Consider the following 26,092-nt stretch of genomic DNA (forward strand, 5'->3'; position numbering starts at 1 on the left):
TTATCAGCCAGTTTGCAGTTCCCGAAAGTCGCTCTTAACACAGCGCCAGTTGACCCTTGATGGCTCGTTCTGGTAGAGAGGGAACGCTCTGCCACAGGCTTCCTTTAGGCTTGTAGCTTTGCTGTGGGGTGTTTGATTATATTTATTCTTTGCTCACCCATTTCTCAACTGCCTCCTTTTTTTTTTCCTCCTTTTCTCTCTCAGGGTCACGGGTGGAGAGCTGTTTGAAGACATCGTAGCCAGAGAATACTACAGTGAAGCAGATGCCAGGTGAGGATAAATCCGTCATATCTGAAGGCATGGGAACAATCAATCGTTTCCAGTGTTCCTACCTTTCAAGGGAAAACCTCTGGCCTCAGAGACATGCCTTTGGAAAATATCCACTCTCCGCTCATTGTTACTACGTGTGTGTACGCGTAGCAGTGACAGAAACAATCCTTTGAGGAATGAGAGTGAACGGAAATTCTGCTTCCACACTGCCGGCAATGACTAAGGCGAGCCATTTTTACAATGCAGTGTGTAAAGTTAATGTATCTAACCAAGCTAGCAAACAATGACATGTATGATTTAAAAACATTGAATAAAGCAACAGTGCCGCAGAATAATTCATCCATAATAAGACTAACACCCCTCCTCCAGGGTCCACTTCAGGCTAAACTACTAGATAATTAGAATGTATTCCTAAAACTACGAGTATAATGGCATTAAAAAATCAGGTACAGCGGCAAATAGTAGATTGTGAAAGCCATTCAGCTACAGTCAATACTAAAGCACTATGTAAACAGGCACTCCCTATATTTGGGAAAATAAACCTCTATTATATGAAAAACCATGCATGGTAACACAATGATGGGTAATAAAACCAGATATGACAATAAAAGACCATCTAACTGATCTGATACCAATATTTTCTGGGTCACCAAACTGTGAACGCAAAACACAAGTAGAGAAAACCTGAAAATGAGAGGGACTAATGGGAGGACTTGAAACCCCACGTGTAGCGCCACGTCTAGCTCTAGATCACTTTCACCCCTGATGAAGCCATGCAAGAAGTGGCGATACGCGTGGGGTTTCAACTCGTGGGCAGGGTCCTCTCTCCTCCTGTACCAGTCATGACTTGTATTAATGAAGATTACTGTACCTGTTTTTTATTATGTATACCCCTCCTCACATGTAAAGCGCCATGGAATAAAATGCGCTATAATAATAAATAATAATCATAATAATAATAATACCTCCTCTCATTTTCAGGTTTTCTAGTATTTAGCCTGAAGCGGACACTGGAGGAGGGGGGTGTTAGTCTTATTATGGACACACCCGGTGGATTATTTGTTAAGTAGCATTGTTGCTTTTTTTGAATATTTGTAAATCATACATGTCATTGTTTGCTATTTTTGTGCAGTAAATTTGTATTGCTTTATATTTGGCGATCCCAATTTTCTGAGCGGACATCTTTTCTTTTTCAGTTGTTACTGCTTTTCAGTGTATTATTGGAAGATCTCTCAGTTATAGGTGGTGCCCTCAGTAGTTTAATCTCATATAATGGGTAAAGTTGTAGATGATTACAGGTAATGAAGAAGTATTTTAACTTTATTAAACATTGCTAACTTGTGGCTTTTATAATGAAGGGTTATGTCCATCTTGTGAACTGTTGGCATACTACTAGTATGTGCCATCACTTATCGTTCAGTGGGGATCTGACCTCTTGAACCGTTGACAATCCGAGAATGATGATATCACAAACCTGATTTAGTATTGTGCTCCCATCTCAAAAGAAACCCCTTAAAGAAGCACTCCTCCTCCCATCAAAATTATTATTATTATTATTAATATATTTCAATCACCATATCATAAAGCACTGTGTACTTCCAAATGCTCAATTTGCCCTTTTACCCAGCGAATTCTTCTCTTTTCCATTAGGTCTATGACATCACGTGATTAAAAACTGAGTAACTGAATCCTTCTAAGCTTTATGTAGGAACAGGAGGTCCTTTTTTCCTGCATGACTCCTGAGTAACCATAAAAGTCAATGGCTGGGGGTGAGGAGCAGAGCAGCTGGGTCACGAGGTGAAGAGGGGAATGATAAATGCAGGAACAGGCGACTTCCTCTTTTTACATAGAGGAGAGAAAAGAAAACAATTAACAGGGTAGAAGGGTAAAATGAGCAATTGTAAGTACACAGTGCTACATAATATGATAACTGTAATATATTAAGAGGATAAAAACTTTGATGGGAGAAGCACTTCTTTAAAGCACCACTCCAGCATTTCTTTTTATTTCTGTGCTGGAGTGGTAGTCCTAAGTTCCTTGACCCTAGTATTACACTTACCAGCAACAGTCTTCAGCTATTCTCAGCACAGTTCTAGTCCCGCGCTCCATTTGGCGACCAGTACTTCTTCTAACTGTGTGTCAGAAGGAATGGTCACAGAGTAATCTATGAGATCCTCATTCTGGCAGTGTTTTGCTCTCATAGACTGGGATTGAGTTGTGACTTTCGGATCACAAACTCAGCAGATCCAGCGATCCAGCAGGTCACAAAATGCTAAAGGCCGACCAAAGAGGTGTTGATATAAGAAGACAGTGGCGGGTAAGTATAAGACTAAGGGCAGGGAACTTAGATTAGGTGCACCACTCCATCGCTGAAAAAAAAGAACCAACTAAACAAAACACAGGAGAAGAATATTGCCTTGTCCTCCTTCCCACATCATGTTCTCCTTTGCTCCTTGGAGAGAAAGGGGATTTTCTAAATGCGAAAAGTGCAACAATGGCAAGAACCCTGGTTCTTGTCTGAAAGTCGGCTGCTTTTAAAGGGGTTTTCTAGGTCTATGTAAATAAAGCTTAATCATTGTCATTTATGTTCATTTTCTCATTCTTTTCAAGATCTCCGTTTACTGTTGGGAAATAGCAAATATCGCTTACTAAAAACACATGCATGCTTGGATAAAAAAAGCGAGCAGTCTGTAGGCACTTATAGGTTGCATTCACATGCAGGGTGCAAATTGCCTCTTCAGAGAGAAAGAGGACTTTAACTCTATAGCGCCACCTGCTGGAAGTAGCGATCCTACAAGTCACAATCAACTATTTAACGAGTTTTGCAATATGACTTAGGATAAAAGCCAAATCAGAATCTCAATTTGCAGACACTGTGTTTTGGGCTATTGGGCCTGCTGTGGCTTGTAACTTTATCAAGCATGTGCTATTGTGATCTTTCGACCTCGCTTACACTGGCGTATTACACAGCCAAGTGCTATGTGATGTTTTATCTGATAGCACTCTGCCCAATGTTCTACTATGGGGCAATGCGGATCTGTGATTATTTTCTCATGCCGATTCGGATCATCCACACCCATACAAGTCCATAAGTGCGAGTAAAACATTGAACTGCTGTGATCCCAGTGCAGTCCGATATACGGCGAGACAGGCCATGGAGGAGATGGAGAAACTTCTTTCTCCGTCTCCTCTGCACCTTACGGTGCAGGATCGGAGCTCAGTAAGATGATGCTCGGATCACGTTGACAGCAGAGCAGGAGCCAAGTGTCATTAGCGCCACATCCAATGCTGTGCGCTCCTGAGACTCCGGCCTTCCACTGTTTATCCACACAACACAACACAACCACCGCGGAAAACCGCTGCGAAGACGCATACACAACAGGTGCACATAGCCTGGACGGGTCCGTTAGAAAGATTGGCCCAGTGCACACGTTTTCCACAATCTGCACAGGATCCGTCATTATTGGGACACCTTCACGTTAAACCTACAGAAACATTTATGACATTCTAAATCCACATGTATGAATCCTGAGTTGGTCAGTTTTCCAGTTTTGTTTTCAAGAAGATTTTGGAATTCATGGGAATTTTTTCTCATTCATCCTGAAGAGCATTTGTGATGTCAGAGACTGATGCTGGATGGTGGTCATGGTGTTGAAGTCAGGGCTCCGTCTGGACAAGTCAAGTTTCTCCACACAACCCCCCCCCCCCAACCAACCAAAACTTTATGGACATGTCTTTGCGACCACGTGGGACACAGTCCTGCTGGAACAGAAGGGGGCCTTCCCTAAACTGTTACCACAATGTTGGAAGCATTCATTTACAGTTTGCACAATGTAGTGTTCATGCACATGTAGTGTTCTCCTGGCATTCGTCACTCATCCATCAGATGCCATATAGAGAAGTGCGATTCATCACTTGAGAACATGTTTCCACTGCTCCAAAGTCCAGTGGTGGTGGGATTTATACCAATCCATCTAACTCTTAGCATTGAGCTTGGTGATATAAGGCTTGCATGCATCTGCTTGGCCTTGGAAATCCATACCATGAAGCTCCTATTGCACAGTTTTCGTGCTGATGTTAGAGGTTGTCCAGACTTGGGGATCACTTGTGACTCTTCTCAGTGCACGATGTTGGGGTTCTCTGGCGCCTAAAATATGCATCTCAGCACTTGGTGATCTTGTACTTTGTGTGGTCTGCCCCTATGGATTCTTAAGCACTCCCACTTCTCAGTAATGCCACACACAGTTCATCATGAAATGTTTAGCTGGGAAGAAATGTAATGAACCGACTTGTTACAATGGTGGAATCTAATTACAGGACTACTTTCAGATTTAGTGAGCAGATTTAGAACAAACTATTCTTTCACTCACAAATGTTAGTAATAGGGGACTGCTTGGCTAGGGTCTGTGGCAATGGGAGTGAATGCAAAATCTAACTTCAGTGGTTAAAGTGAACCTGTCAGGTGATGCCCAAACCGCTGACAGCATGACTGAGAGCCTGGAGGTAAGAAGGTAAGATTGCAGCTAGTTGTGTTCGTCCCTGAAAAGTAACACCATATCATTGAAAATATACTTTGAAGATCTGGTCGAGGACCATAGTTGGAGATGAGACTAGTCTGGCTGTGCCTCCAGTCTGCTGGAACTGCTGCAGATAATGGTCAGGTCTTTGCCCTACGTGTACATAGAGAAAGGCCTGTCAATCACCTCTAGCAGCCCTGGGAATATGCTATGGACCCAAGTTGGATCTTCATAGTATATTTTCTTTGAAACGTCGGAGTCTTTCAGAGGATGATATACTTGGCTAAAATAGTGCCGCCAAGCTGTGATTCGTGCTGCTTGTGGTTTACACAGTATGAATAGCCTGACAGACTGCCTTTTAGAGGGGTGTCCCAATACTTTGGTCTATATAGTGTATTTGATGGTCAAAAACTAGCCTTCACCGTGGACGTCATCAGATATAAACATTTGCTTCATCAAGTACATTATTACTTTTTCTAAACTGTTGCAAGAAAATGCGCAACACAATGTTCTGGGTACTGCCTCACAGCTGCCATGTGTTAATTTCGGGTTTGACAACTGCGGATAATTATAAGTTGCTAATTGTGTTCAGAATATTTTATCCAAAAAAGCTTTTTTTCTGTGCACAAAACGTTGCGATGTCATCACGTATACAATACACTAATGTGTGACATGGACGCATGAGGCAGTTGTGAGCTCCGGCTGCTGGCCACACTATCCTCAACTCCTGTGCTATGTTGTGCATAAATATGTGATTCTTCAGAATTTCTTTTAGTCTTCGCCTGATGAAGAGACATGCGTAGTCTCGAAAGCTTGCAATTTGTCACCATTTTTTCAGTTAGCCATTAAAAGGTATCAACCACTGAGGACTCTCAATTCTAAACATTTTTCTATCCTCAACTCAACATTTTTAAGGTTCAGGGGTTTTTGTCCCTGATGAAGTCCTAAGAGCATAAGTGATGAGACCTGCGCCAGTTATCCCATACACCGGCACTTTAATGATGTGTTCTGTACCAATGCTAGTCTCTACCTGGCCCTATTGTGTTTGGCCTTTACCATAATTTACCAATTGACCTGCTGGTAAGAGTTCATTGGTCTCAGGTATTTGAACACAAGTAGTATTGAACTCGGGGTATTTTTATTGCCTGTTACGAAAGTGGAAGTGTGAAAAAATTGCAGGAAATAACAGTCCGGCAAAGGTGTATTGTAACAATCCAATCATGTTGAATCAAATTCGGAGGAAAAAAAATTAAATATGTGAGAATTGGCTGAATAACAGAAGAAATGTATTAACAAGCTCCAACCTGGAGAAGAATGGACCTATGGACCCAATCCAATTGTCATATATCATGTCAATAAAAATGTCATGGCACAGCTGTATATCTAGCTAATTTTTTCTAGAGAAAGCTATTCTGTATCATGATAATGCTAAAGGGTTTAGAAGCTTCAATAGACTGTGGGTGTCATGTAGTAATACTATCGGTGTGGCGTATCATCTTTCATCATCTTTATATAGCGCTAACATATTCCGCAGCGCTTTACAGTTTTCACACATTATAATCGCTGTCCCAGATGGGGCTCACAATCTAAATTCCCTATCAGTATATCTTTTCCCGGAGGAAACCCACGCAAACATCGGGAGAACATGCAAACTCCTTGCAGTTGTTGTCCTTGGTGGGGTTTGAACCCAGGATTCCAGCGCTGCAAGGCTGCTGTGCTATCCACTGAGCCACCGTGCTGCCCCATAGCAGTATAACATCGTACACACCTCAAAATTGAAATTATGACACCCAAGAAGAAAAAGTCTTGGACTTATGAAGATCGCAGGATCTGGGAATGTGTTGGTGGTGTACAAATTATGGAAAATGGAAACACAATTTTGGAAACATCTTGAGTTATTCACTGTAGAGTATGAGCACCCCATGCAGAAATACGGGCACTTATACACCTTGCCATGCAATAATTGGGGGCCACATGACCCCAGACCAGTGTCTGGCCAATCTATCATTGCATCCAAGAAATCCAAGGGCCATCATTGGTCAGTAATTCTAAAGTGAGCTGCCAGCAGTGGATCTTGCTGATTTGCCCAAGTGCATTTAGCTCAGCAGAACATCCCTTAGACAACCAAGTATAACCTCATTGATAGCAGCCAAGATGTGTAAATATGATTTTTGCGTGTCACTCATACTCCTTACTGAATATATTGAGGATTTTTTTAAAATTCTGTTTCCATTTTTTCGTCATTTGCATATCCGTAACATGTCTGGCCATCCTGTGATTTCCATAATGCCATGAATTTTCCTTTTTGGTGTTTCAATTTTACTGTTGGTAGAGTGTATATGAACAGTTTTTAGCTGGTGCATGAAAGGTAGATGTGTGTCAGTGAGGACCCCAGTCTTATAACTTGTGTAAGATGCCTCTCAGTAAGAAGTAGGTAATCATTGGGTGTAGTTATATATTTCTGTGATTTGGCATATGCTAAATTGCTGACATATTTCTAAGCATGCATACATATTGACTTGCCAATAAAATGCCATCTGGAGGAAAAAGCAAATTGTGCCTTTGGCTGCCAGCTTGTTTTGTATCTTGCTTTCTGTGTTTAGGTGTGATGCGTCTTTACCTTTCTTTAATATAGATTTTTGTATCTTAAAATGGTTTCTATAATTACCTGAAAGCACCAGATTTTGCCACAAGTCCTTTACCATTTCTTGCTGATGTCATACCATTCCCATACTGTTATTGTACATGGATGTATTGATAAACACCTGTCCAGTTAGCAAGTTTGTTTTATCATATTTATGTTCCTAAATTTTAACTAATTGGAAGTGTTGACATAAGTGGTAAATCTCCCCGATGCAAAGCCTCAAAAAGAATATCCAGTCATTAAAAAAAAAATATCTGAAGCCGTTCAGAATGTTAAAAAAATAAAAATTATTTTTGCTTTATCATTAATTTTCTGCCTTGGGTCCAACGTTTTCAGGTCCCCACCAGTTTGGATACTTCCCACAGGTCATCACGCGCTGTCTAGCCTTACGATCACTGCAGCCAATCACTGATTGGCTGCAGGAATCTAGTGTCTAGACCACAGGTTATTGGTTAAAGGAGAAAAGAGATTTAGGCTGGGTTCACATTGCGTTATGGCAGTCCGTTAGATGGACTGCTTTACACCGCGGCATAACGTGGTGTAACGCAGTCCGTTAACGCTGCCATTAACCCCTATTATTGGGCTCATCACCAAAGCATGCCATAATGGCCATGCACTAGCGATGTGCCATCATTCTGTGACGGACCCTTGGACGCTGGCTGCAGCGTTTCCGGGTCCGTCACCGCTAGCTCGATCGCATAACGCAATCTTTTTCGGCACTTGCATTAACACAGTCCATTTAACGCTTGCGTTGAACAGACTGCAGTAACGCAATGTGAACCCAGCCTTAGCAAGTCGTCTAACCAGTAGACTGCTGCAGCTGGTGATCGGTCCCAGCAGTCAGGAGGCGGGATGGTTTGCGGATAGCTGTAATATACTATAGAGACTAAATGGGAGTGGAAGCAACGTAACAGGGTGGTGTGATATTAGTAAGGCGAGTGATTTTTTTCTTTTGAATTTATTCTCTAAATTTGAGCAGTTTTCAGATTTTTATTTATTTTTTTATGTGCAGACAACCCTTCTCATGTATATTTACACAGAGCAGTAGTACGGTAGTTTACTGCAGATATACCTATTCTTGTGCTATCGTGGCCAAATGTAAATATTGTGCCCTCATCATCTCCCACCTTGACTACTGCAACATCCTTTTCTGTGGCCTCCCTGGTAACACCCTTGCACCTCTCCAGTCCATCCTTAACTCTGCTGCCCGACTAATTCATCTCTCTCCTCGCTACTCCTCCGCTTCCCCCCCTCTGCAAATCTCTTCATTGGCTCCCATTCCCTCAGCGTATCCAGTTCAAATTACTAATACTGACCTACAAAGCCATCCATAACCTGTCTCCTCCATATATCTCTGAACTAATCTCCATGTATCTTCCCTCATGTAATCTCCGGTCCTCCCAAGACCTCCTCTCCTCCACACTTATTCGCTCCTCCTCTAACCGCCTCCAAGACTTCTCCCGAATATCCCCCATATTCTGGAATTCTTTGCCCCAACACGTCCGACTATCAACCACATTCGGATCCTTCAGGCGGAACCTGAAAACCCATCTCTTCAGGAAAGCCTACAGCCTGCACTGACCCCGCTGCCTCCTCATCACTACCGAAGCTACTGCCTCACCAACACCGGAGCTCCTGCAACCCCCAACCTACTGTCTCCTTCCTCATAACCCTGTAGAATGTAAGCCCGCAAGGGCAGGGTCCTCGCCCCTCTGTAGCAGTCTGTCATTGTTAGTTTGCTTACTGTAAGTGATATCTGTAATTTGTATGTAACCCCTTCTCATGTACAGCACCATGGAATCAATGGTGCTATATAAATAATAATAATAATAATATTAGTCAGTTGTGTTGGTGAGGAGGGCGCACATTTTCCAGGCTTAGGCCTCATTCTGGCTTCTGTTTTTCACATATGTGTTCTCTTTGTGATTTACCTACATAGAATGACCTTACAAAGGATCAGGTGGCAATCACTACAGGTAGAAGAAAGGCGATTCCGGCAGCTAAAAAGGAAAGGCTTCTTTACAGTTAGAGCAGTCAGTCTGTGGAATGCCCGACCACAAGAGGTAGTAATGGCAGACACTATAACCGCTTTTAAAAAGGGACTGGACGATTTCCTCAGCAGAAATAGCATTGTGAGATATAATTACCGTAATTTAGTGACAAAAAATATATGATTAGTGGAGAAAGGCTGATCTTGATGGGCCAGACTGTTATTTTTAACCTATGTAACACATACCCATTATAGACTGTGCAACAGACTGTTCACAAGTCAATAGAAGTCTGTGAAAATCATGTAGAGCACATGGATGACCTCGGTGTTCCTTCCGTGATTAAAAGTGCAATGTATAGGAGAAGCTTCGTAATGCATTTATCCATATGTGAAAATCACTGATGACACTGATGTGAAAACTGACACATGGACCAAACACTGATGAAACTCTGATCCAAAACACTGATGACACTCAGACAGTTTTTTTTTTTTCCGTATGTAAAAAAAAACAAAAAACACGGAAGCTTTAATGAGGCATTAATGAGAATCTATGCAGTTTTCAGTTGTGTGGCATAGATAGGTGAGGCACTAGTTTCAAAGACAGGTACATGTATGTACACCCTAAGGGAACATTTATTTTGTAATATGGGTCATATGCTTGTTAAAGAACTCTGATGATTGAATGCTTAAATAATTCAGGCTTCTTTTGTCTAATAATCCATTTTGTTTAAAAATCATAAATCATTCAGTGTGACAAATCTACAACAATAGGGAAAGTCATTCATGTAGAGTTTGGTTACAGTGGATAATGGCGAATTATGCAATTATTGTCAGAAGTGTGGAAACATAAAAAGTTTAGTGCAATACAAAATAAAATAGTTGTAATTGTGCCTTTGATTGAAATATTTTGAAATAAGAGTTGCAACAATTATGATATCCACATTCCCTCTTTTTATCTCAGTCACTCTGGTCTTTTCAGCTGTACAACATGAAAATTATTTTTTCTTACAGCAATTTTTAACTTAAAGGCAGAGGTGTATCTAGGTTTTCTGGAACCTGGGGCGAGAATTTAGTTTGCGTCACCCCCTCCATTGCTGCTCAATCCGTTTGAGGAGTTGCCATGTGACTTATATGCCGATGAGCTGTTTTTCCTGATTCTCTCAGTGTTTAGTGAAATACTACTGCCACTGCTTCACTGAGCCAAGTAGGAAGAAAAGCCAGTTGTCACGTGTTTGTAAGTATAAAAATTGCCTATGAGTGATCATGTGGTGACCGCCGGAACTAGGAAGCGCAGCTGATTCTTGACAGAGTATATATATATTTGTTAGCATGCTGAGTTTTATGGGCAAATTTAAAACATGACCTGCGATGAAGAGACCGGAACCGCAGTGTCAAAAACGATGCAATGAAAAAATAAATGCAGGTAACCTACCGTAATTCACTTAATAGATGCCGAAAATCTACAAACTCCCAAAAGCTCATCGTGGGAACGTAGCCTCACATCTTTAAAATAAAGGGTAACGTTTGTCCGCCTGCACCCATCACTACAAGGGAGCTCCGTTCCCAATGTAGTAAATAATAAATTCATATAAGAAGGTTTATTTTAGTAATTCATTCATATTAGTATTTAAATGAAACCGGTCATTTGATTCTTGCTGCCTGGACCCCAGGTACATGAATCGGAGCCTGACTGCGCCATTTCCACCTAGTATGTATTCTCTCTGCCACGCTGCGATCCATGAGAGTACGCGGTCTCAGACACCGACTGGGGACTATAGGGAGAGACCTGGCTTCTCCTCGCACCAGTTGATTGACAGGTCTATCCCTATGCACACACATGCGAGAGAGTAATCACTTGGAGTGGTGCACGGAGATCCCACCGGAGACTGCACTAGATTAGTCAGGTCTCCCCCTTTGTTAACTGGGTGACTTTTCAAATCCTATTTTCTATGAAATGCGACGCGTTTCGGAGAAAAATGTACCTGGCTGAAATTAAGCATCTAGAGTCTGATCCATGCTGCCTGTGGTTGGGGCAGCATTACTCGCACAGATACACTTTAGCTATATTCTCTCCTTAACTGGTTGTTAGTCTGTATACCACTGCGTATTATAAATGGTCCTTTTGCACCATCTCTTACGTGGTCTTAAAATGTTTGTGATCCTGAATGTTCGATACAAATGGTAGTAGCAGAAAAGTGACCATTAAACTAGCAGCAGGGTATTGGTTTATGTAATAAGTGGTGCCTTTGTTGTAGATCACGTTTCTGAGGAGCAGGGCGCCAAGACCCTTTAATACAAGTTGTTCTGCAGGGATGGGAGAGGGAATTTGTCGTTGTTGTCAGGCTGCAAGGGTGACTTAAATAGGCATTTAGCAGGGTTAGGTAATCTGTTCCCACAGCTAAATAATGATCACACTGCTGTTTGGACAGGACTCCCTGGAAGTTAGGGGATAAAGGAGAAAACCGAATAATTCGCCTTTCTTTGTAATGTGTAGAGTTTGCAGTATTCTTTTTAAAGTGAAATATGTGAGCTACAAAAGAGTGTCACTTTTTTTTTTTTCATTTCCTGTTAGATCCAGTCCCAAAGGCATAGAGATTCAGAACAGAGAAGTTCTTGTTTCTGCTACAAAGCTTGATTGATATGGTATCCACTGATAGGCTGTATTTAAGTGACGGGGGAAATAGAAAAATAATAGAATTGAGTTCCACTAAGGGAACATTCCCAAAACTAAGTTACTATGTGTGCCAGCGACAGAGACACTTGGAGACTTTGTCCATTTTTGGGCAAGATGTTGCATGCTGAACTAGCTTCTCTCACTACACTATTTGGGTGGTATTTGGGGACCTCATGCCAGGCCTTTCTGCTACGGAACTCTCCTGGGAAACATTGGTTACTTCATTTTCTAGCCAAAATCTAATGCAGATGTAGAACAGTCTTAAAGGGAAGTTTTCAGTAAAATTCTTTGCCATTTGACCATTTCAAGTGAGCATGACCTACTCATTCTACTTCGCTCTAGAAATTCAACAGAATTTTCTGTGTATTCGGTATTGAATTGATTATAGTATTGTGCGCTCATAGACTCATTCTGTGATTTTATACCTGAGCTTGAATGCAACTGATAAAAAGGTGTACATTTTGTGGTCTCACATCCATATCAATGTTTTAGATCCAGGTAAGGGACCAGTGCGGCACATCAACTGATGAGTCGGATAATGGGAATCCATATAAGTATCTATAGGATCGTTCTGCTGTAATCTTCTGCCGTGGTACCGCAGGGAAAATCACAAAAACACACACACACACACACACACACACACACACACACACACACACACACACACACACATATATATATAGATATATATAGATATATATATGCCTTATTGCATAGTATTATATCATTGAATCGGCACTGAAGGCAAAGGAAGACTAATTTGCGGTAGATTGTGCCGTATTTTAGTAGAAATGTTTGTTGAAGGGGGTTAGTGAAGGTATCTATGGATGTAGGCTTGGACTGGCCCACAGGATAGCAGGAGAATGCTCCGGTGGGCCCCTGTGCAATAGTGGGCCACCACCCTGTTATATGAGCTGTACTTGGCATAATATACTTGCATCACTATGTACAGACAAAGGCAGCATCTTATCCATTTAACAATGTAACCTGTTCATTGTTATATAAATTTATGATTGAGGATAATGTCACATTTGCATGTAGCTGTAAAGTGGGGCCCTGGAGTTACTGGTGTTCCCTTGGCACTCCAGTCCGACACTGTATGGATGTTATGGAAATGGATGATTGTTAAAAGATTTGAAGACTGAGGGCCCCCATACACACGAGATAAAATCAACCTGCCAAATTTTGATGCGACAGATCATCCATCAGATGTGGGTGGGAGCCTCCCAAAGCATCAGGCAGTTGGTGTTTCGACACTCAATCCTTTTGCTTTGAGGGGAGATAAGCCACCACTAGAGGTGTCTGGCAGAGGCATTGTAAACACACAAACTTTTGGCTGAGCCGAGAGGTCATGTTTGAGGGAGAATCGGGAGAAATGGCTCTCTGCCAAGTGAATATTCATCTGTTAGCTGTCTCATGTATGGCCAGCTTTAGTCCACATAAGGCAAGCAAGGTGGTTTCTAGCATCTCTGTCAATGTTCCGGAAAAATAAAATCTCAATAGTGACTGGAATGTATCGTATGTAAATAGGAACTATTTACATAATTATTTTTTGTATGTAATGTCAGCTATTCAAATAACTTTTTCAACTCTGGGGGGAAAAAACATTTTAATAACACCTTCCTGACTTAGGAATTAATTCTACATCCTCTGTTGGTTTCGCATGCATGAAGCAGACTCAGGAGCTGAGCCCCCACCAGACTCTGACAATTTTGGCTGTGTTACGCAGCAGACAATAGAGCTTGCTCTGATTGCTGCTGTTTAACTATTTAAATAAGTGTCAATCACTGACAACAGCATTTAAATATTATTGCCGATGAGGACCAGCTCTCTATGGTTTCCCTGCTACGGGGAGAATCAGTTGTCATGGCAGACCGGTGCCTGCTTAATGCCCCCATAGTGAATGAAAGAAAAAAAGAACGAACCAGCTCCCCCACAGCGGCACACGGCTTGCTGGAGCACAGAACTCGTGCGATCACACGTGTAGTACAGATGAGAAAAAGTGGATGTGTTCCAGCTTCTTTGAATCCAAAAATTTATTACAAAATGCTTCTTAAAAAACCATGGCAATGGCAAAGTTCAGATGGCGAGATATAGTTACACGTTTCAAACGCTCAAGGCATCACTAAGCAGAACTGCGGTGAAGTCGGTGACTTTTTGTCATGGTGGTGAGATCACCGCTGCTCACTGACTCTGCGCTCTCAACAGCTCATTGTCCAGTAATTCCCAGCCTGGACTTTCGCATCTTGGCACCGTCCAGGTTGAAAACTATTTAATCCCAGACATAGATTACGGCATGGGTCAGAACGACAGACAGGTGAGGGATATTGTTGTTTTTTTTATTTTTGTTTTATTACAGGAGATGTTGGCTACAGTGGAATGGGCGTTGGGCAAGTATAACTATGTTTATTTAAAAAAAAAATGTAAAAGTGTGTTGTGGTTTTATTTCAAATAAAATACTTTATTCTGGCTGTGTCTTTATTTACCATATAACTATAGGATTAGTAATGGATAGGTGTCTTATAGACGCCTCTCCATTACTAAGCCGTGGGCTTGATGTCACCGGACAATACAAAGGTGACATCAACCCCACAAATATTACCCCACTTGACACTGCCACAGGCCAAGCGGGAAGGGCTGGTCAAAGCGCCAGGATTGGCACATCTAAAATGGGGGACCCCATGCCGTTTTTTTTAAATTCTTTATTTAGACATCAGGCAGCAGATGATTAATACTCCCATCAGCCGCTTCTGCTCTCACTGTTATTAGCGGCAGCAAGTGTAGGCTGATGGGAGAAATAGGCCCATTAGCCAACGCCTGCTGTCTCTGTTATCAGTTAAATATAACTCTCATCATTCTCCCCTGCTCGTGCTAATTGCCGGCAGAGCAGGGGAGAATGATGAGAGCCGTTTTGAGCTCCCGATGCCGGGAAACAGTGCTAACTGTACCGCTGCTTCTCAGGCGCCGGTATGTTTGGTGCTGATGCGGCACACGGTAAGCACACAATTGCCACACTTGTGCCGCAAGTATTACACACACGGACACTGATATCTCCTGTAAAACCGGCCTGATAGTGTAATTTACCAGTGACTGAATAATCACAGGTTTAAGTACCCTAGTGAGGCTTAAGTGGTAAAAAAAAAAAATGAAAACGCATTTTTAAAAGATTTAAAAATATCTTAAAACCCCCCACAATTTAAAACTTTTTTTTCAAAAAACATAACTGGTATTGGTGTGTTTGAGAGACAGTAGGGTTAAAGTATGATGTTCTTTATCATGCGAAGTAAACTCAAAATAAAAAAGATAATTGCAAATTCCTGAATTTGTTTTGTTACCTATTCTTTCCCCACAAAATGTAATGAAAAGAAATATTAATAAAAAGGTAATGTATCCCAAATTGGTACTAATAAAAAAAAAAATAGTTTACCCCTCAAAAAACAAGCCCTCACACCTCTCCATCATTGTAAAGATAAAAGTTATGGTTCTCAAAAACATGACGGAAAAATAACAAAAAATAATGACTCTTGGAAGTCAAGGGATGTAAAGACAAGGTCTGATCATATATCACTGGATACCCTACATACTTGGGATTCTGCAAAGCATTTTTTGTAGGCCTCTACAGTCCACTGCCCCATATTATTATTGGAAATGAGCATATACATCTGCCCTCAGACATTAAAATGTCATATGAATCTGATTTTCATCAGTGGAATGTACTTCTTCCATTTGCCTACATACCTCTGTCCAGTTCCCATGGCATGGCAGACCCCATCACAGGGCCCATAATGTGATGACTACACTTGCAAAAGCTGGCAGCTGTCCCTGGGAGCGGACAGGACAGGAAGTTCTGCATTCACGAGAACATGTGGTCAAATTATTGAAGAGAATCATTATGGTCTGATGTAACCCTCCAGACCAGGTCTTCAGTAATCTAATGCTAAAGGAAGGCTCTTGAATTAAAGGGGATTTTTTTCAATACCATTCAAGCAGCAGGGTTTAGTCTGAAGCAAGCAGTTAAGATGGTTAATTTGAGGGAGCTGTCTCCTATCTGGGGTTTGGGAGCCACATGTGACCCGTAATGTGTGGCTCGCCCGCCGCCTTCTGCCAGCTTGGTGTATTAACTCAAGGTCTAGCAACCTGCTATGAAGAGCAGAACTCCAGATGGTGACTTTTGTGAGTATCCACGCAGATCAGACCTGCATGGGCATATACTGGTCTAAGTAGTGGCGAGATACATTTAAAGGGGTTGTTACAGTTTGGTATAACAATAATAATTAAAAAAAAGACTGTACTCCTCTTCCCCCAGGTTCACTGGCGAGTCTACGCCGCTTCTACCAGTGTCCGATATTGGCTATGGCACTGATGTCATATCAACAGCATGGCAGTCAGTCCGTGAGCTCAACAACTGTCTTATGTGTTGTTGACACCAGCAGAGCCGCTCCGCTCACCAGTTGGTTGCCGCGTAGTTGACAAGGCATCAGCGCTGCAGCCAATCCTACATACCAGAAGCTGCAGTGGAAACTCTGCTTTGTGTCACTACTTGGGGGAGGTGGGGGATGAGTGGAGGCAGAAGGTGGACGTCACTTCTGTGGAGTGGCGGGGGTCTAGATGTGGCTAGTGACCCTCTCTGAGCGGTCTGTGGCTCTAAAGATAAGAAAGGTTGGAGCCCCAGCACTAAGGAACTTTGCTTTCTCTCGTACAAATAATATAATACGCCCCAGGACTGGATGCATTGCTGTAGAACCAAAGACTATTGTGCACCCATGAAATGTCAAGATGTAGCCGTGTCAGTGAACAGTACGACTACATATCGGAAGACCCCGGGAATCCAAACAAGTCACGTAGAACTCGCGATCAGCTCCTTTTTAAAGCATTAGTAACGTCATAATGTTAACAACCGGCTTGTGCATTTCTTTGTTTTAACCTCAGCAGAGATTTGTAGGAATATTATAAATATGCAGCAGAGGAAAATGAGCTGAGCAGAATGTATCTGATCTTTTTCTAAAAGGCTGTTGCTCCTGTTGCCAAGCAACACATTATCAAGAGCTCCGCCATAGTGCGCTCGCACAAACCTTTTATGTTCCCAAACGCAACATAGAGATGAGGTTTGCAGATGTGCAGCAGAGGACTCGGACTCAAACCTTGAAGGTGTTCTTACACGAGAGGAAGATTTGTTGAGAAGGACTAGAGGAGACATTTAGGGATCTTTGTAATGTATAGATTTTGATTCATGAATTTATGCACCAGAGTTTTATCTTCACCTTGTTGTCAGCCGTGCCAGTTTGATTTTGGGGTGATCGGTCGACCATCTAATATAAATCTAGGTGTATGAACATTGCCCTGATGGCAAATGTCTGGGAAGAGAAGCACTGGTCTTTTGCATTGGAACATGTCAGTTTCCTTTGCTCCTGGGGGGTAAGCCACCATCAGAGGTGTCTTACTCTCTTTTCAGAACACATGCACACTCAGCTGAATAGAGCCTGTAAATGGATGGTGCAATAAGAAAATGGTGGGTGGCTGGACAAGCACAATCAAATTCTCTGTCACACTGTTAGAAAATGCTTAAATGGGTTGAAAACATCCACAGGAATTTCTAAAAATGGCTCAAAATGGGGTAAAAAATAAAATGAAGTAATACTTTGCTTGTCCTTCGGTTACGTTGCTGAATGGTCTCTCTCTGCTACCTGCTAATGCGTTGACATCTCGAAACTGGGACATGTGACCCCTGCAGCCATTGATTAGCGGAAAAGTCATTATTGTGTGAGAGAGAGCAGGAGTGGCTCTTAAACAACTCCTTTAAAGCGATTGTCTCATCACATATCTCTTTAATTTGAGAGCCTGTGCAGTGATCTAATCCAAGGATTGGATCCTGAACCCCAACAAAAGCAGCTGAACATCTGGCCTGTTGGGTGAACGGTTATTCTTGTTGTATATGGGTGGCAAGAATGAGATTTGGTGCTTGCTGGTGGCTTTCTCCACTGACCCATATTAGGGTAAACTAATAACGCTTAGGAAAATGGGGTCGTCTTGATGGGACAATCATTTACAAGGTGAATATAGCATCTGATTCTTTCTGTGAGGTAAAGCATGTTTAAAAACAAATGTTTTACCTCACTGAAAGAACCAGCTGTGATCCTGTGCTGTCCTGTCTGTATATTTTTTTGTTTCCTCCCCTGCCCAGCAGCTCTGGTATGAAAAGACCATGTTCCTCTACGGTCAGACACGGCCATTACAAAGTACACAGCAGGGGCACATTTATAAGAATATCTCAGCACAGGAACATTTTATTTAAAGTGAACCTGTCACCAGGTTTGGTCGATAAGAGATACGGCCATCACCTTTCAACCCAACCTGACAAATACAGCACAAAAACAGGATTTAGAAATCCTCTGAAAATTCAAAGAATACTAGCAAAAAGGCAGAGATTCTTGCCTACCTAGGCCTCCAACCTGGTAGGTTGTGAGTGGTTGCCTCATCGGTATTTCTGCACCTGTGTTGTTGCCATCTTAACTACATGGGTCTACTGCATCCTGATGGTGCATTTGTTTGGAGGCCTAGGTAGGTAAGCATCTTTGCCTTTTTGCTAGTATTCTTCCTCAACCCAACCTGCAAGAGAAGAAAAATAACTTATTATACTCACCTGTGGGGCGGTCCAGTCCGATGGGAGTCACTTTTCTTGGCCTGGCGCCTCCCTTCTTCTTGCGATGCTGCCCTTCTTACTTCGTGTGGCTGATGCGTCTCCTCGACACCGCGCTCCTGTGCAGGCGTGCTTCTTTGCCCTGTTGAGGTGCCAGGAAAGGTCAGAGACCCAGCGCATGCGCACTGCAGTACTTTGCTCTGCCCTCGACAGGGCAGAGAAGTACACCTGCGCAGGGGCGCTGTGCCGAGGAGACTGTGTGGATGACAAAGGGATGCGTCATACACACGAAGCAAGCAGGAGGACGGCGATCGTGAGAAGATGGGAGGCGCAGGCCCAAGACCATCGACGCCCAACGGACCGGACCGCCCTGCAGGTAAGTATAATAAAAGTAAGTTTTCTTCTCTTGCAGGTCGGGTTGGAGGCAGATATACACCATTACAGAATGTTGTATATCAACCCTGAAAGGTGGTGACCGTATCTCTTATCGGCCAAACCTGGTGACAGGTTCCCTTTAACATCCAATTGTGGAAATTATTATTCCATCATCTATTGATTAAAATGAACTTTGTTCTTGGGGGGAAAAAGCACTTTTAAGGGCTGCTGGATTAAAAATATGGGAGTGTAGTATGCAGATATAATATGCTTCCGTCTTTATGGTATCATTATATCTTATGTGGAGACTACTCCAGAAGTGCCCACAGCCTCATGATAACCCTTGATGGAGAGGAAAAACGAGTCGAGGCACGATGTGTGCACTAGCACATGTATTGTAGACATTCTTGTCAAAATACTCATCAGTGTGTACCACTTGTCATAGTGACTATACACTGACAGCATTTATGGTTAGCAATCCTTGCAGCGAGCAGCTGCACTAATATCTACAAAAATCTCTTATTTCTCCTAATAGCCAATGGATAATTGGTACCCTGAGTCCATTATTAGCTTCCTCTGCCAATAGCGCCTGTTGACTAGGCAGTCTCCACAGCAAGTAGGTTTACTACTAGATCTGATCTCATTAGTTATATATAGCTATGTATGTAACTGATAGCCTCTGTATTAAGCTGCATGCCTTTATTCCTATTAGATAAATGTATATCTAAAATAGTTAGCTAGCTTTGGGTAGTAATATCTGTATTTCTGATCTCTACAGCAAGCAGTTCTATTGCTGCGCGGGATAATATTGCGATATTAACACATGCGTTTCCTTGCTGTGAATTATAGTAGCCAACTGGCATAAATAATAATACTATGTCTACACTGCATTGTAGTGTGCAATAGTTGATTCCTGTTTTGTTTGGTGACTGAATATATTAACGTATGTCTGCATTCTACACTCCCATATTTCTCCTCTAGCAGCCCTTTGGGGTATCTTGGTGTCCTGCTTCATTAACACCTGGAACCTTAGGTCAGAAGGGAAAGATGAGGAGGAGCAGGCTCCATATTTCATTCATCACATATAGGGTGCCCTCCTCTGTGGTTATGTAGGGAATTAAATCAGGGATTTCTATGGATATTCTTCCTAGCATACCTACTATCAACCAGTTATTTCACCTGCATGGACTTACTCTCTGTATGGTGCCTTTATTTAGGGATGTATTTGAGTAACTTAAGTTTTTTTTTTCAAGGGATATATTATTCCTTCTAACTATTTTGTTATTAAACCCCTAAAATATGGCACAGAGTGTCTCCCTGGTGCAATTGCAGAACAGGTACTGCAAAAAGCAGGGCCTGAGAAAACCAGGTGCCGCTAGATAAATCAATGTGCCGCTAGATAAATCAATGTGCCGCTAGATAAATCAGTGTGCCGCTAGATAAATCAATGTGCCGCTAGATAAATCAGTGTGCCGCTAGATAAATCAGTGTGCCGCTAGATAAATCAATGTGCCGCTAGATAAATCAGTGTGCCGCTAGCTAAATCAATGTGCCGCTAGATAAATCAATGTGCCGCTAGATAAATCAATGTGCCGCTAGATAAATCAGTGTGCCGCTAGATAAATCAGTGTGCCGCTAGATAAATCAGTGTGCCGCTAGATAAATCAATGTACCGCTAGATAAATCAGTGTGCCGCTAGATTAATCAGTGTGCCGCTAGGTAAATCAATGTGCCCCTAGATAAATCAGTGTGCCGCTAGATAAATCAGTGTACCGCTAGATAAATCAGTGTGCCGCTAGATAAATCAGTGTGCCGCTAGATAAATCAGTGTGCCGCTAGATAAATCAATGTGCCGCTAGATAAATCAATGTGCCGCTAGATAAATCAATGTGCCGCTAGATACAGTACAACCAAGTGCCACTTTCCTCTGTAAATAGTGGCTTGATGGGAAATCATGATGATGGAGGAAGGGAGCGGCCTCACTGCAGTAATTTTTCTGCAGAGGAAAGTCAGACTGAAGTCTGTGTTATTTGGTTGAGCAAAATCGGAAATGGACAAAATGAAAGCCAGATCCTGCAGCATGGTGATCTAATATTGGCGGAAATCCAATAGTACCGATAGTGCCTAATCATATTAAATCTAGGATAAGATACGCTATGAACAGGATTCCTATCGGGCATCATATGCAGCTCTGAATCTATATGTCTGTGAGGAAAGTCTTTATTTTGGATGTTCACAACTAAATTAATATATATGTGTTTTTTTTTTCCATAGCCACTGTATTCACCAGATCCTGGAAAGCGTCAATCACATTCACCAACATGATATTGTGCACCGGGATCTTAAGGTAACCTTCCCATTCATTGTGCAGATGTGCCTGGTAGTATTTGCTGCAAACTCTCGTGTCCAGGAACCGAAGGTGGTGACCACGAGTGTTGCCATCATGTATACAGCAGCTACACTGTATATACTGTATGATCATGCGGTCGCTATTTCCGCTTTTGATATGCGTCTAGTTTAGTCTTGGATCTTGAATCTTAACGATTTCCTTTCCTCCTCTTGGTGCTTCCCATTCTTCCTTTTTCCTCTTTCATTTCCTCTTCTTTAGCAGAGTTTCTTCCCTCACCGCAGCATTACACCTTCTTACACGTAAGCTCTTACACATAAGCCTCTTGGGCTAATCAGATGTCAGACAAGACACTAGACCGTCAGGTATTGGCGGATAATGGCACCTGCAATACTGCATCAGAATGCCGTGATCGCCACCTAGTGATTGCTGCAGTCATTGCACGTCAGTGATAATATACAGGATATTATTCTTCTACCATTATAAGTCCCTAGACTTTTATATTTGATCTTTTGTTACTTTTCTTTCTGTAGCCTGAAAACCTGTTGCTGGCTAGTAAATGCAAGGGTGCTGCTGTGAAACTTGCTGATTTTGGTCTTGCCATTGAAGTTCAGGGAGACCAACAAGCATGGTTTGGTAAGTCTGAGAATGCTTTATGTTGCATTTAGTTCTTGGTCTAAATGTTTGCTATCCATTTAGCTACTTTGTAAACAATAGTGAATTATACCCAGGGTATAAGGAGAGTGAGATCCATCTTTGTTCTGTCTTGCAGGCTTTGCTGGTACACCAGGTTACCTCTCCCCAGAGGTGTTGAGAAAGGATCCCTATGGAAAGCCAGTTGACATATGGGCTTGTGGTAAGAATCCCCCCTATTATAGATAGTGAGAGTTGCAGACCGCACAAGAGTGAACGGGGAGACCATAGATCCTAAATACAGGACGGCTTGTGCTCTCTGCTCATTGCATCCATTATATCAGTGTGTTTGAGCCTCAGCTTCACGACTCGTGACATAGAAAACAAGTGAAGCTGAAAAGTAATTTGTTTTATTTTCTTGGTTCACTTTAGGGGTCATTCTGTACATATTACTAGTGGGTTATCCTCCATTCTGGGATGAAGATCAACATAAACTTTACCAACAGATCAAAGCTGGAGCATATGATGTAAGTAGGACTCTATTTATGATTTTTTTTTTTATTGACCTACTGAGCTTGAGCTCCAATACCAGACAAAGCCCATGGATAAGGGTGGCGCTATGCAAGGAATAAAAAATAAATAAAAGGAGGCTTAATGAGGTTAATCTTAACCTTTCTCATCATTTGCAGGGTCTACATGGTTACGTTTTTGAACCCTCTCGCTCTTTATCCATCGCATACATGACTGATAGTCCAGTGATGTACTTTCCATGGCTGTGTTTTCTAGGAATACTGCGCTTGTACTCCTTGATTTCATTGAAACTGTGCATTTAATAAAAGCCTTTAGCAAAGCATGTAATAGTCTTAAACCTTTTCTGAAGCCCAGTGCTTGCCTTCTCGCTAATCCACAGCATACACTGTAGTGATGTACTGATGATTATGTCCATACCTGCTGCTTTGTATTACACAGGTATGGGAGCGGGCGGGCGGAGGGTGACAGTTTATATGTCCATTGGGTATATTGGGGTTTTTACAATTCTGCTATAGTTTTCATATTTAGGCTTTGTGTCTTGTAATTCTTGGTTCTTAGTTCCCTTCACCTGAGTGGGACACGGTCACCCCTGAAGCTAAGAATTTAATCAATCAGATGTTGACAATAAATCCTGCAAAACGCATCACAGCCGATCAGGCACTGAAGCATCCGTGGGTCTGTGTAAGTTGTACCATCCAGCAAGCAGTGGATGGCTTTATGTATATAAGACCTATGTATGTGGGAGCGGGGACTTTCTCCGACATAGCTGAGCGTGTGCACGAAGCCCTATGGCCGGGGATAGCGCATGCGCCCCTGCCGAGAGTAGCTCTTCTTTCTTGCCCAATGTTAGAACCCCATCTAATTGTTTCATTGACACATTACACCAGTAAAATGGATAGCTATGGGACAGTCCCCTTAGTGTCGTAGTGTTTGAAGGTATTGAATCCAGAAATCATGTATTGGAAATACCGAAACAGCCCTGATTGCCAAATCTGAGGGACGAATATTAATTGCCTGTCATACGGAATTTCTTAGTTCATGACTTGGTTGAGTTTGTGTTTTTTTTCTCCTACTTAATATATATATTTTTTTCTCCGTTTTAGCAACGATCAACAGTGGCCTCAATGATGCACAGACAAGAGACCGTGGAGTGTTTGAGGAAGTTCAATGCCCGGAGAAAGCTTAAAGTAAGTTTCACTGCCACAATGCTAAGTATACGGATGAGCAACACCATTGTGAGCCATGTACAAACCTTTCAGAACTGCTCACCTTTGTGGACAGGTTTAGGTTCCAGTGACCATACAGGTTAACCCTGAACACAATCGCGGTCTTCCAGTTACAGGAAGCGGAGATCTGGTTGATTAACTCTTCGAAAGCTGCTCTTGTTCCTAAAATGTTGAAATGGAGAAAACGTTTTAGATGTTTCTTGATAATATATTCGTCAAGTGGGACATAGCCTCAATTTTAAAAAAAACTTTTGCTTGATTTTTGCAAAATCTTTCACCAAATCTGAACAGGTTAGGATTTCTTCGTAAGGTGTTATCCGAGCATGCTCAGGTTCTAAGTATGTCTTCCGCATGCTCGAATAATACGTTCATGTCCCCGCACCTGCATGTCTGCCCGCTGTTCGACAGCCACAATACTTGAAGGAAATCCCTGCACTTGCTGCTGCTGTCAAACAGCCGCAGGGACTCGAACGTATTTTTAGAGCACTTTGAAGTCACTCGTTTAGTACCCGAGCATGCTCAGGTAACACCGTATCCTAGCACGTTCGCTCATCACTGTTAAACTCCTCTCTGCTGGTCAGCTTCTGCAGTGTGTGGATGGGAGCGATGTTTAGTCGTACATTGTTATTGGCATTCTGGACGTGTTAAAATGTGAGTCACTTTTCTATTTTTGTCTCATAGGGTGCAATTCTTACTACAATGCTGGTTTCCCGAAATTTTTCAGGTAAGCCCAGCTTGCAATACAAGAAGTATTGCAACATATCCGTAATGGAAAAAAAAGTATGCATGGTGAAGGTTTGCTAAAGAATAAGATCTTCCAGATACTGAGGCAGGGAGACGTTTTGATGTGGTGTTTTGCCAAAAACATATAATGAAGATTTGAGGCACTTATTAATGTAAATGTTGTGCATGATTCTGTCACTGGTCCTCGCTGCATATTGTCCACTGCTGTCTGTGAAGAATATAGCTCAGAGGTGGCCATGTGGCGTCATATCTTGGCTTTCTTGTGATATTATCGTGTGGACTCATGATCCATGGCTTCCGGCTGTACATGTGCTAAAGGCCATCTCTGTTATCTGCGCACACACAGATGTGCAAACCGGAGCGGAGGCAGTGACCATAATAACGCAGTCATGTGCATAGTACATACTGGGATGTGTGGGTATATGGGTCTGCTGATCCCACCCGGGTATTATGGGCCACATGCATCTACATGCCATGGTGTACAATTGTGCATATTGCTGCTGGACCCTGAAGTTATTGCGCACAAATCTATGTAGAGCTGGCAGCCATGGATTATATGTTGCTCTGTAATGTCACATATAGCATGTGATGTCATAGGGACGAGTCTTACATCAGTATGTGCACACGCACAACAGTGAGTATTACTCCTGATTAGTAGCCATCTTACCTTATAATCTTATGCTTACAGCAAATGCTTTAATTTCCTGGGGAACCTGTGTGCTCAGACTTCGGTGCTCTTCTCTGTAGTTCCATGTCCACACTACAAAATCTGCTTGGGCCTGTCTTTCCAGAAGGTGCTCCGATATACACTTGTATACTGCTATTAACTTCAGTATTGGATCCGTTCTGTAGGGGTGGAAGCAGGCGCCTCTGATTTTGATCAGTTTAATTAATTTAATTGCTCATGCAAACTTTATATTGATTTTTATATAATGGGGTACACACATTATAGAAGTGTTTGTTAGCCGTACTTGGTGCACATATGACCTGTTTCTTACCCCCATCTGATTTGGGCATTGTGAGGCCCTTTGTACAATCAGGGCTCTTTCTTTGGACCATGCTTGGTAAACTCTGTGCCTATCTGACTCCCATAGACACAAATTTCTACATTTTTATTTTATTTTTTATTTTACTTTCTCACTTAGAATTTTAATCTGTATTGTTAGGATCAAGATTGCTTGATATCTGTTTTCCAGTTTTTATGTATTGAAATTGCGTTTTATTTGTATGTAATATTTTTTGATAATTGATTTGAGTTCTGATATCACTTAGGTGGTCTTTTTTTTAGCAGGAAACTCATAACTTGCCTAATGCGCTCATCCTATAAAAGCATGGAGGTCACACAACAGTGTTCATATTAAAAATTATTTATTAATAGTAGGTAACAAATGTAAAAAAATATTTTTTTAACGTCAAGGGCTTACCAAGGTTACCAATACCAAGCTGAGATTACTCACCCACCACTGCTCCAGCCATGCCTCTCCACCTTTATCCCCCGTCTTTG

General features: G+C 42.1%; 1 protein-coding gene across 24 annotated transcripts in view; it reads left to right on the plus strand.

Annotated features, from left to right (window-relative positions):
- The window catches only part of LOC143770030 (calcium/calmodulin-dependent protein kinase type II subunit gamma), a 283,897-nt gene that overhangs the window by 190,689 nt on the left and 67,116 nt on the right, over positions 1 to 26,092 (plus strand). For all 24 annotated transcript variants that reach the window (XM_077259214.1, XM_077259217.1, XM_077259215.1 and 21 more), the window contains exons 5-12: positions 205 to 270; positions 21,382 to 21,454; positions 21,988 to 22,090; positions 22,227 to 22,310; positions 22,520 to 22,614; positions 23,177 to 23,299; positions 23,722 to 23,805; positions 24,526 to 24,568. In XM_077259214.1, coding sequence (XP_077115329.1) covers positions 205 to 270; positions 21,382 to 21,454; positions 21,988 to 22,090; positions 22,227 to 22,310; positions 22,520 to 22,614; positions 23,177 to 23,299; positions 23,722 to 23,805; positions 24,526 to 24,568 — 671 coding nt within the window. The remainder of the gene's footprint in view (positions 1 to 204; positions 271 to 21,381; positions 21,455 to 21,987; positions 22,091 to 22,226; positions 22,311 to 22,519; positions 22,615 to 23,176; positions 23,300 to 23,721; positions 23,806 to 24,525; positions 24,569 to 26,092) is intronic.

The sequence above is a fragment of the Ranitomeya variabilis genome, chromosome 4 (genome assembly GCF_051348905.1).
Source record: "Ranitomeya variabilis isolate aRanVar5 chromosome 4, aRanVar5.hap1, whole genome shotgun sequence".
NCBI classification, from domain to species: Eukaryota; Metazoa; Chordata; class Amphibia; order Anura; family Dendrobatidae; genus Ranitomeya; species Ranitomeya variabilis.